Source organism: Oncorhynchus mykiss, chromosome 25 (assembly GCF_057628025.1).
Source record: "Oncorhynchus mykiss isolate SJ-2025 chromosome 25, ASM5762802v1, whole genome shotgun sequence".
Taxonomy (NCBI): domain Eukaryota; kingdom Metazoa; phylum Chordata; class Actinopteri; order Salmoniformes; family Salmonidae; genus Oncorhynchus; species Oncorhynchus mykiss.
In genome coordinates this window covers 41,929,035-41,941,306 of record NC_143046.1, presented here as the reverse complement: position 1 = coordinate 41,941,306, position 12,272 = coordinate 41,929,035, and the positions used below count along the sequence as shown (strand labels likewise).

The 12,272-nt window shown below is 41.7% G+C and overlaps 1 protein-coding gene across 2 annotated transcripts in view; it reads left to right on the top strand.

Moving 5' to 3' along the window:
• Positions 1-12,272, top strand: part of LOC110505189 (tenomodulin) — a 113,680-nt gene that overhangs the window by 81,083 nt on the left and 20,325 nt on the right. For both annotated transcript variants that reach the window (XM_021584228.3, XM_090219944.1), the window contains exon 3: positions 10,793-10,933. In XM_021584228.3, the coding sequence (XP_021439903.1) occupies positions 10,793-10,933 (141 nt within the window). The remainder of the gene's footprint in view (positions 1-10,792; positions 10,934-12,272) is intronic.

The following is a 12,272-nucleotide window of genomic DNA, read 5'->3' as shown; positions in this document are numbered from 1 at the left end:
GAACTTGGGATCACAATTGCAACACCATCATCCTTTTATACGTTGTTCTTCAGTATACTCCGTCCCTCTACACACACTTGAAACACGGCCAAATCCTTTTAAAATTGGTTTGAAGACGAAAGCTTATACAACATATCTTACATAACCAAGCATCACATGTGCAGGTTTATCAAAAAACAACAGAACCAACAAACTTTCTTATTTTTCTCCATTCACCCAGCGGTACAGACGCCGGGCACCAACCACAGCACATCCACAACCACATCTCTTCAGGTATTTAACCTGAACACGAAGTTCCAGTCAGAAATTTTGGACACAGTACCCCACCCCCCCCCCCCACCCCCCCCCCCCAAAGGTGCGAACTCCGGCCGCAAAATCTGAACCTATAGGGGAGGGTCCGTGTGGGCATCTATCTGCGGTGGTGGCTCTGGTGCTGGACGCCCTCGTTGCAGGCCCCGGACTGGACGCCCTCGTTGTGGACCCCGGACTAGAGGCCGTCGCTGGAGGCTCCGGACTGAAGGCCGTCGCTGGAGGCTCCGGACTGGAGGCCGTCGCTGGAGGCTCCGTACTGGAGACCGTCGTTGGAGGCTTCGTGCCATGGGTCATCACTAGAGGCTTCGTGCCATGGATCATCACTGGAGGCTTCGTGCCATGGATTATCATTGGAGGCTTTGTGCCATGGATCATCACTGGAGGCTTCTTGCCATGGATCATCACTGGAGGCTTCGTGCCATGGATCATCACTGGAGGCTTCGTGCCATGGATCATCACTGGAGGCTTCTTGCCATGGATCATCACTGGAGGCTTCGTGCCATGGTACATCACTGGAGTCTTCTTGCCATGGTACATCACTGGAGGCTTCTTGCCATGGATCATCACTGGAGACTTCTTACCATGGATCATCACTGGAGGCTTTGTGCCATGGATCATCATTGGAGGCTTCTTGCCATGGATCACCACTGGAAGCTTCTTGCCATGGATCATCACTGGAGGCTTCGTGCCATGGATCATCACTGGAGGCTTCGTGCCATGGATCGTCACTGGAGGCTTCGTGTCATGGATCACCACTGGAGGCCGGGTGCGTAGAGTTGGCACAGGGCTTACCAGGCTGGGCAGACGTACAGGAGACCGGGTGCGTGGAGCTGGCACAGGATATACTGATATACTAAGCGACTGTCTTGCTCCAGACTCCAACCCCTCCAAACTCTTTTGTCCCTCTCTACTGCCAACCACTCCTCGCTCAAACGGTCCAAGAATTCCTCCTCGGTCTTGGACTCACCTCTCAGCAACGACGCCCACGTCATCTGCCCCCCCCCCCCCAACAAAAATATATGATTTTGGGGCTGCCTCTCAGGTTTCCGTCGTGTCCTCTCCTCCTGACCACACTGCTTGGTCCTTTGGTGGTGGGTAGTTCTGTCACGGCCGTCGAATGAAGTAGACCAAGGTGCAGGGTGGTGAGCATACATTTATTTTTATTTAAGATAAATGTCGCCAACAAAACAAGAAAACGACTGTGAAGCTCAACAGGGCTAAGTGCCACAAACAATGTTAACTACCCACAATCACAGGTGGGAAAAAGGGCTGCCTAAGTATGGTTCCCAATCAGAGACAAGGATAGACAGCTGTCCCTGATTGAGAACCCGGCAAAAACAAAGAAATACAAAACATAGAAAATAGAACATAGAATGCACACCCCACATCACACCCTGACCTAACCAAATAGAGAAATAAAACAGCGCTCTAAGGTCAGGGCGTGACACACACCTACTCATTCAACATTTTTTATGTATTTTTTTACTATTTTCTACATTGTAGAATTATAGTGAAGATGTAAACTTTGAAATAACACATATGGAGTCATGTAGTAACCAAAAACAAATCCAAATATATTGGAGAGTCTTCAAAGTAGCTACCCTTTGCCTTGATGACAATTTCTTTCCTTCTTAATGCATTTGAGCCAATCAGTTGTGTTGTGACAAGGTACGGGTGGTATACAGGAGATAGCCCTATTTGGACCAAGTCCATTATGGCAAGAACCACTGTGGACCGGTGGAAATCTGTCCTTTGGTCTGATGAGTTCACATGATTCAATATGTGTTATTTCATAGTTTTGATGCCTTCACTATTATTCTACAGTGTAGAAAATAGTAAAAATGTAGAAACACCCTTGAATGAGTAGGTGTGTCCAAACTTTTGACTGGTACTGTATGTCATCATCCCTGAGATGACTCCTTTGATGGGTGCTCTGCTCTGAAGTTCAAAGCACGATACATCTGTTGTCCCGATTTGTTTCGAGGCCCACGACAATCTCCTCTGTTCTTCAGAAATACAATTAATTGACTTGATTGACTTCACTTCTCCCAGCGCATACTTCACCATTTCACACCTCAAATGGGTCTCCCACATATGCATCCTTACTCAACAAACTCATCCCAACGACAAACAATCCATTATTAAACATATCCTGCACTCCAATTTTATACAATTTCATTTTTGTAAAAATGTTTCACACTACTGTTCAGGACATTGATCTTCACCAACTTTGCTCAACTCGCTGCTTGATTCAAACTCTGTATCCACTTCCTCCATCTCTTCAGCTCTATCCACTGAGTTCTTTACTGAAAGTTGTACTTCTTAAAATACTTCAGGAAGTCATCTAACAATTGACTTCAATACCCATAGTGCAGAGCATTAGAACTACTGCTACGGAAAACCCCATGGGACATTAATACTTAGTCCTAATACATAACAATTTTATTCAGTAAACTGTTGTAAAACGACTGCTGCAAGGACGTGAGGAAGAGTTGGAATGTGAGTGTTTTGCTAATTGTTTCAACCTCGCAAACGCAAACTAATCATAAAATACGGAGATGTAGCCTGCACACAAAAGCTGTCCGGATAAGACAGTTTTTCTCTTGTGGATTTTATTCCTTGATTATTACTGATATGTGTTTGAGGTAAAAATGTTACATGTATAATTTGCAGTAAGTATGTTCAACCAACTATCGTAAATCAACTATTCAACTAAACAAAGGAGACGTCAACAAAACAAAGGAGATGATCATGGACTTCAGGAAACCGCAGAGGGAGCACCCCTCTATCCCCGTCGAAGGGACAGCAATGTAGAACGTGGAAACTTTTAAGTTCCTTGGCGTACACATCACAGACAAACTGAAATGGTCCACCCACACAGACAGTGTGGTGAAGAAGGCGCAACAGCGCCTCTTCAACCTCAGGAGGCTGAAGAAATTTGGCTTGTCACCCAAAACCCTGACAAACCTTTACAGATGCACAATCGAAAGCATCCTGTCAGGCTGTTTCACAGCTTGGTACGGCAACTGTACCGCCCTGAACCGCAAGGCTTTCCACAGTGTGGAAGTCTGCACAACGTATAACCGAGGGCAAACTACCTGCCCTCCATGACACCTACAGCACCCGATGTCACAGGAAGGCCAAAAAGATCATCAATAACAACAACCAACCGAGCCACTGCCTGTTCACCCCGCTATCATCCAGAAGGCGAGGTCAGTACAGGTGCATCAAAGCTGAGACCAAGAGATTGAAAAACAGCTTCTATCTCAAGGCCATCAGACTGCTAAACAGCAATCACTAACTCAGAGAGGCTGCTGCCTGCATTGAGACCCAATCACTGAACACTTTAATAAATGGATAACTAGTCATTTTAACAATGACACTTTAAATAATGCCACTTCAATAATGTTTCCATATCTTACATTACTCATATCACATGTATAGTTGAAGTCAGAAGTTTACATACACCTTAGCCAAATACATTTAAACTCAGTTTTCCACAATTCCTGACATTTAATCCAAGTAAAAATTCACTGTTTTAGGTCAGTTAGGATCAGAATGTGAAATGTCAGAATAATAGTAGAGATAATGATTTATTTCAGATTTTATTTCTTTCATCATATTCCCAGTGTGTCAGAAGTTTACATACACTCAATTAGTATTTGATAGCCTACACCTCCAATTGACTCAAATGATGTAAATTAGCCTATCAGAAGCTTCTAAAGCCATGACATCATTTTCGGGAATTTTCCAAGCTGTTTAAAGGCACAGTCAATTTAGTGTATATAAACTTCTGACCCACTGAATTGTGATAATCTGTAGTGAAATAATCTGTAAACAATTGTTGGAAAAATGACTTGTGTCATGTACAAAGTAGATGTCCTTACCAACTTGCCAAAACTATAGTTTGTTAAATTAACAAGAAATGTGTGAAGATGTTGAAAAAGGAGTTTTAATGACACAAACCTAGGTGTATGTAAACGTCCGACTTCAATTGTATTTACTGTATTTAATAACAATCTACTATACCTTGCCTATGCCGTTCGGCCATCGATCATCCATATACTTATATGTACATATTCACATTCACCCCTTTTGATTTGTGAGTATTAGGTAGTTGTTGGGGAATTGTTAGATTACTTGTTAGATATTACGACACTGTCGAAACTAGAAGCACAAGCATTTCGCTACACTCGCATCAACATCTGCTAAACGATTATGTCACCAATAAAGTTAGATTTGATTCGATTTGAAATCACAAAACTTATTGGAAATCTGTGACAATTTTCTTGTGTCCACCAGACACAAAATAATTTGTGTGTCTTTCACGATAATCTGTTGATAATGTTTAACCTTAAATGTTTCCAGACCTTAGGTCTTCTACTTTTAACCACAGACTATTTTCACACATGGCTTTGTTTGGCAGCACTTTAACTGGTCCTTTTAAAGGTAGCAACTCTTTAAACGTAATGGGATAGTTCAGTGAAATTATGTATTCAGATTTGTTTCCTTACCTAAAACAATCCATGGACTGCTCTAAGGAGTTACTGCAATAAATACTTTTTGATTTTGGTAGAACAGTCCCCGCCAAGAAATACTAGTTAGCATTTTTGGACAACAAGCTTAACGTTACTTAGCATAGAGTGGGTCTGAAGTTACACATGACACTATTACAACAGTGTGACTGGCATTTTGAGACGTTCAGGAGCGTCAGGTACTTCTGGAATGTCTATGGCCTGTCCATCTTTTTGTGAGAAATTACTCTGGTCACTCAAAATATTTTTAAAAGTATATATTTATAAAGTATAAATAGCTCACACTTTATGAGGCCACACAAAAATACTTAACTACTGATTAGTCAATGGTTTATAAGGGGAAAGGGAGATTCCTCAGTCAGTTCTACAACTGAATACATTCAACTGAAATGTGTCTTCCGCATTTAACCCAACCCCTCTGAATCAGAGGTGAGGGGGTCTACATGTAACGCTCAATGAGTGAATAGGTGTGGAGTCAGGCGCAGAGAGCAAAAGGATGCGGGAAAAACACGCTTTAATGTCCAGAATAAATCACAGGAACAAAAATAGAAAACAATAATGTGAAAAAATAAAGGACAGTGAGAAACCCGAAATGCAAACACAAACCAGTCTAACACATACAGACGAACAAGCCCGCACAAACAGAAGCGGGCTGAACGAACTTAAATAACCCCACCCTAACAACCAAACAAGAAACAGGTGAAACCAATTAGACAAAACCAAACGAACACAGAACAAAGGATCGGTGGCAGCTAGTAGACCGGCGACGACGACCGCCGAGTGCCACCCAAACAAGAAGGGGAGTCACCTTCGGTAATATTCGTGACACTACCTTAAACGACATCCACGTCATCGGCGCCCAGGGAACAGGGTCAGAACGACAGATTCGATCCAGCAACCTTTCGGTTACTGGTCCAACGCTCCTACCCTGCCAGGCTACCTGCCGTCTATAAGGACCTATATTAAACATCTTACGAATGGAGTAAAGATTAATAAATCATTTAACTATTTACTAATACATTATAAATGCTTTATTGCGTGGAGCTATAACTAATTGCTACCCATTTTTTTGCTTGCCTGAAACTGACAAGACTAATTCATACACTTTTTAAAATTGTTCCTTAAACTTAATTTCATTGTTTTGATAAGTTATATTTCTTATGCTTCATGGATTTTAGGTATGGTATTCAGAACAGTTTCAATTGTTAAAACAGCGTTGAATCTGAACCTTCAAATTAATTATATGGCATTTCTGAATAGCCAACCCGATCGAGTACTAATCATTATGACATTTCTTCAGGAGTTCTCAGGATGTACTGAACAGAACCTTTATAATATGAGAGCCCAACAGTCTTTGTACCTGCATTAGCTACACCTTGAACTAATGTCATCCCTGAATATTGGCCTCTCCGCCTACGTGAAGTCGCAGAGAAAGCTAATTAACTTTCACTATCATTACTTCCTTGCAACGTCTGGGTCTTTTGTGAGCCAGTCAGGCTTCGGTTGCCGAGCATGTACATCTGGAAGAATGTGTTTTTTAGTAATTGGTTGTAAAGGCTGTGCAGATAATAAAGTGAAGTTACAAGTGAAGGCCACTCTCGGTTTCTCGTGAAGACACTCAATGGTGACGAGGATGACAGATACTTGAATATCATCTCCAATCTTCATTTGGCTGCGTCTTACGAATTTAAAGTTTGGGGTCCCTTTCTGAGCCAAGGCCGTTGTGATCCATGTTAATGGTTATTTATACTGCAGAGCCATACTTGCTGTGATCTTCTGTTAAGAATTATATCCCATTAAATCATTATTGCTCCCCTATTCTAGAACCTGGTAATAAGTGGGGCAGGTCATTTAAAATGTCAAAAGGCTTATGTGTTAGTGACCATGTTATAGAGCTTTAACTAGTGTTACTGTGTCACTACACCATAGACCAACATATGAGCATCAGACAGGGACATTGTAGTCATAAACACCAGAAAGAAACTATATTTTTCACAGGGCTTGGGTTATTTTTGTTGATTGGGAATATTAATCTTAATTGATTTCATTGGCCACCTTCTTGAATCCATTAATCAACTCTCTCATTGGTACAGTATGGGGCGCTTTGATTCACCACCACAACAGACGAAGATGAACTCAGCAACATGTATTTCTCATTATAACACCACACTCGACATAAATATTAATAGCGTCGTTTTCAGCTTGTGGGCATGAATCATTTTTGTAGACAGGGAATTTTAACAGCCAACCATGCATACCCATGAACAGTCCATAAGCAAGGTGTCGTGATAAACAACCAGTGCACCAAGTTACGGCCAAGTAAAAAATAAAAATAATATCCAAGCCACGTATTCAAAGTGCCATTTATTCGACGTAGCTACTCACAGAGTACCTACGCAGCCTCTATGGATGTGCAAATCTTAATTTGAACTTGCGGTTTGTCAATAGCAATGTATCAACAATGACTCTGTGTTATCTCTGGTCGTGCTTATGAATACTTTGGCACTTTACAAATGTCAGCATGCCGGACGCCGTTCACTGCAGTGGTGTATTTCTTGCATTGGTCATGTGTTGTGTGTTACTTTGGACACGATGCTTTGAAGAATATGACAGAAATCAATGTGATTGCATCAAGTGTGTATTGGCCTCAAATCTTTGTACTACGGTATTTCTCTTTGGCTTATAACACCCTTGCCACCAATTTTAAAGGGGGGGGGGGGGTGACGGTGTATTTAGCCTGGTTAAATGCTATTGAAAGGCTACAGGTATATGAAGCAGTAGCGGTGCATGGGTAAAATCCCTTTGGAAGCCAAGCCAGGGGAGGAAAAGCAACATTGCAACCCACAGTGGGGAGAACAAGTATTTGATACACTACCGATTTTGCAGGTTTTCTGTCATTTTTATCATAGGTACACTTCAACTGTGAGAGACGGAATCTAAAACAAAAATCCAGAAAATCACATTGTATGACTTTTAAGTAATTAATTTGCATTTTATTGCATAACATAAGTATTTGATCACCTACCAATCAGTAAGAATTCCGGCTCTCACAGACCTGTTAGTTTTTCTTTAAGAATCCCTCCTGTTCTCCACTCATTACCTGTATTAACTGCACCTGTTTGAACTCGTTACCTGTATAAAAGACACCTGTCCACACACTCAATCAAACAGACTCCAACCTCTCCACAATGGCCAATACCAGAGAGCTGTGTAAGGACATCAGGAATAAAATTGTAGACCTGCACAAGGCTGGGATGGGCTACAGGACAATAGACAAGCAGCTTGGTGAGAAGGCAACTACTGTTGGCGCAATTATTAGAAAATGGAAGAAGTTCAAGATGATCACCCTCGGTCTGGGGCTCCATGCAAGATCTCACCTCGTGGGGCATCAATGATCATGAGGAAGGTGAGGGATCAGCCCAGAACTACACGGCAGGACCTGGTCAATGACTTGAAGAGAGCTGGGACCACAGTCTCAAAGAAAACCATTAGTAACACACAACGCCGTCATGGTTTAAAATGTTCTGATAATTGTATTGTTTGGTCTATAACATATTAGTTCGTATGCCTTGCCACCGTGATATATAGGCCTAAGGCAGAGACAGTAAGTAACAGAATAGTGGCAAAATAAATTCAGCCACGCCTTTGTTTCATCACAAAACCAGAGAGCAACATCTATCCACAAAGCACCTTGCATGTAACAAACTGTTACATGACCTACAGCATGGTCAATCAAGTTAATGTTTCCGAAATTTTCGGACTACTAAACAATTGTTGATTCAGAACACAGAGTTACCGCAAATCTCATAGAAAACAGGAGCTGTCTCCACTATCAGCACCACTTCAACTTCAACATTTCAACATCATCAAATCCCCTACAATACATGACCAAAGAATGTGGACACCTGCTAGTCAAACATCTCATTCAAAAATCATAGGCTTTCCACTAAATATTGGAACATTGCTGCAGGGACTTGCTTCCATTCAGCCACAAGAGCATTTGTGATGTTGAGTGATTAGGCCTGGCTCGCAGTTGGCATTTCAATTCATCCCAAAGGTGTTTGAGGTCAGGGCTCTGTGCAGGCCAGTCAAGTTCTTCAACGCCAATCTCAACAAACTATTTCTGTATGGACCTCACTTTGTGCACGGTGGCATTGTCATGCTGAAACAGGAAAGGGTCTTCCCCAAACTGTTTCCACAAAGTTGGAAACACATAATTGTCTAGAATGTCATTGTATGCTAGAATTCCCTTCACTGGAACTGAGGAGCCTAGCCCGAACTATGAAAAACAGACCTAGACCATTATTCCTCCTCCACCAAACTTTACAATTGGCACTATGTATTGGGGCAGGTAGCGTTCTCCTGGCATCCGCCAGGATGTCGTACTGTCAGATGGTGAAGCGTGATTCATCACTCCAGAGAACGCATTTCCACAGTCCAATGGTGGCGAGCTTTACACCACTCTAGCCCGACACTTAGCATTGTGTTTGGTGATATTAGGCTGCTCGGCCATGGAAACCCATTTCATGAAGCTCCCGACTAACAGTTCTTCTGCTGACGTTGCTTCCAGAGGCAGTTGGGAACATGGTGGTGAGTGTTGCAACTGAGGACAGACAATTGTTATGCACTGCAGCACTCGGTGGTTCCATTCTGTGAGCTTGTGTGGTCTACCACTTCGCGGCTGAGTCGTTGTTGCTCCTAGATGTTTCCACTTCAAAATAACAGCACTTACAGTTGACCGGGGCAGCTCTAGCAGGGCAGAAATTTGATGAACTCGATTTGATACAACTGTCAGCAACGGGTGTCACTGAAATAGCCGAATCCACTAATTTGAAGGGGTGTCCACATAATTATGTCTATATACTGTATGCTTAGTCTAATATAGTGACAAATAAAAGATACCGAAAACGATTTAGTCTAATCAACGTAAGCTAAATATGTGGCTGTCCGTGGTACTGATTTCTGTGTGTGTGTGTGTGCGAAAGTAGAAAAAACATGTTGACTCACCAATCCTATCCTCGTCTCTTTCATGTTGCCAAAACAGTGTAGGACTCTGTCATACAGTAGGCTACACACTTTTAGTTTTTGTTGTCCTGGCTATAATGTTTGCTCGCTAGCCTAACTTCCTTTCTTGGGCAATGATGAACCACTACATCTAGCTACATATTGAACTTCAGACCAGGGACACAAAGTATGAATTCATGGTTGGATCAGAATCACTGTTATAATCATTGCTAAGTATCGAGAATTAAGTAGAACCAGAAGTCCAAATCTCCATCTATGGCTAATTTAGGAAAGGGACAATTTTAGCAAGCTAGCTAGCCACTGGATGACAACAAAATGAGACAACAATTCAGTTTTTTTCTGTCAATGACGTTTGGCTTTTGTTGTGTTGTGATTGGTGTGAAGCCAAATCCAAACTGGCGCCAGGACCATTCACAGTTGAGCTCGCTCAGATCCTTTCAATGCTGATTGGCTATTATTTTACTGTTTTTATCAAAGGGAGGCCAAATGCTCGCTGGCTTCCCTTGCATTCAATGCTACGGCGGCAACAATATCATACTCTTTTTGATCAGACCGCATTAGATAGATGGGCTACACATAGAGACAGAGGGGCGCTGTTTTGCTCGCTCGCATGCTTTCTCCGGTGAGATACATTCAGCCTCTTGCGAATTGAAGGAAAATTATGAAACACAGAGACGAAAGATAAATTATTTAGGTTTATATATAAACCTATTATATAGGTTTATATATATCTTTATTGGTAAAGTTTTTGGGGAAGCCTGGCTTCCCTTGGCATCCATGAATACACGTCACTGATATTAAGCCTATTGAAAGGCTGTAGATTTGAGCTATTCAGTTAAGTTGCCCCACCCTCATGTATTATTGGTTAAATGACCTGTCAGCTAGGCTGAGGAGGTTTGTGATTGGTCCTGTGTCTCCAGGTGTACAACCAACATTATCAGGCCGTGCTGGACGGCATGGAAACAGACAGCATCATGGAGATTGACCCCACCCACCGCATTGAGATCTTCAGGATGGGCAACGGTAGCAATGAGGTCCTCGAGGTCCACGACTTCAAACATGTAAGTATTGACAAAATACACATTACGTACAGTATACTTTATGCATACTTCATTTACCGTCTCTTTTTTATTATTATTATAGTTTTTGTGCAGAATGATTGAATTTGTGTTTGAGCACTTTCGAAATTGTTCTTACATTGTGTAAAAGCATTTGTGTTCTCGTGAAATCATATCTTCTTCGACAAAACCCTGCACTCTCTTCTATTTTTTTCTCTCTCTCACACAGAAAAAGCTGATGTGACAATGTGTGTCATAAATAATACAAAATATCATAACAAGAGCTTTCAATTCCCTCTCATACACAATCCCTTACCCAACGTGCACACATACACACAAAAGGTGCTTTCTAGAACCTAAAAGGGTTATTCGGCTGCATGTAGATTGTAGAACCCTCTTGAAAAGGGGTCTACATGGACCCCAAAAGGCCCAAAAGGGTTCTACCTGGAACCAAAAAGATTTATCCTATGGGAACAGCTGAAAAAACGTTTTTGGAACACTTTTTTCTATATAAAACTAAATATCTAATAACAAGAGGTCTCAGTTACTTCTCACACTCATACTCACACGCAAGCACTTGCGTGCGCGCACACACACACACATACCGATAGCATGCATATTGCTGGTTCCTCCTCCATTCCATCCAGTCTGAATTATTGACTTCTGTCAGTGAAGCAAATTCACCAAGAAAATGTGTTTGATTCCGGGCACTGCCACGGGAGAGGGGGGGGGGGGGGGGGTTGAATATACTTTTTAAAATAAAGGATGTTTCAAGTCATTACAAATTCAAAAGCCACCTTAAAAACGATCTCCGTCAAGCTCAAGGGCTGTGAATGAGGAATTGAAATGAGCAGGTAATGCCGCTTCTTTTGTTTCAGGTTAATACAGGGAACATGCTGCAGGAAGAACCTAGGGAACAGGAAGTGGAGATAAGAATACCAGTAGAGACAGGACTGGCATTCAAGCATATTCAACAGTCTTTTGTATGAGAATAATTATGGTCCCATAGTGCAACTACCACCAACACATCTAATGTGTTTCAATGTAGCTCTTCTAAAAAATATATATTTTGATGCAAAAGACAGCATCTATGTATTTTGAAGGTTACTCTCTTTTGTTAACAAATGATATCTGGAACTAGAGTAAAGCTCTAAATCATTCCTATTACATAATCAATTACTTTCAAACCATATCAAAATAAGCAATAATACAAGAATACATTTCAAATAATGATGTAGAATTAATTTTGGGGAAAACAGTATAGATGAGAGTAGGCCTACCTCACCTTCCAGTTTTCCAGAACCTTGCGCTTGACATCAACACAAACTTGCGTTCTACAAAT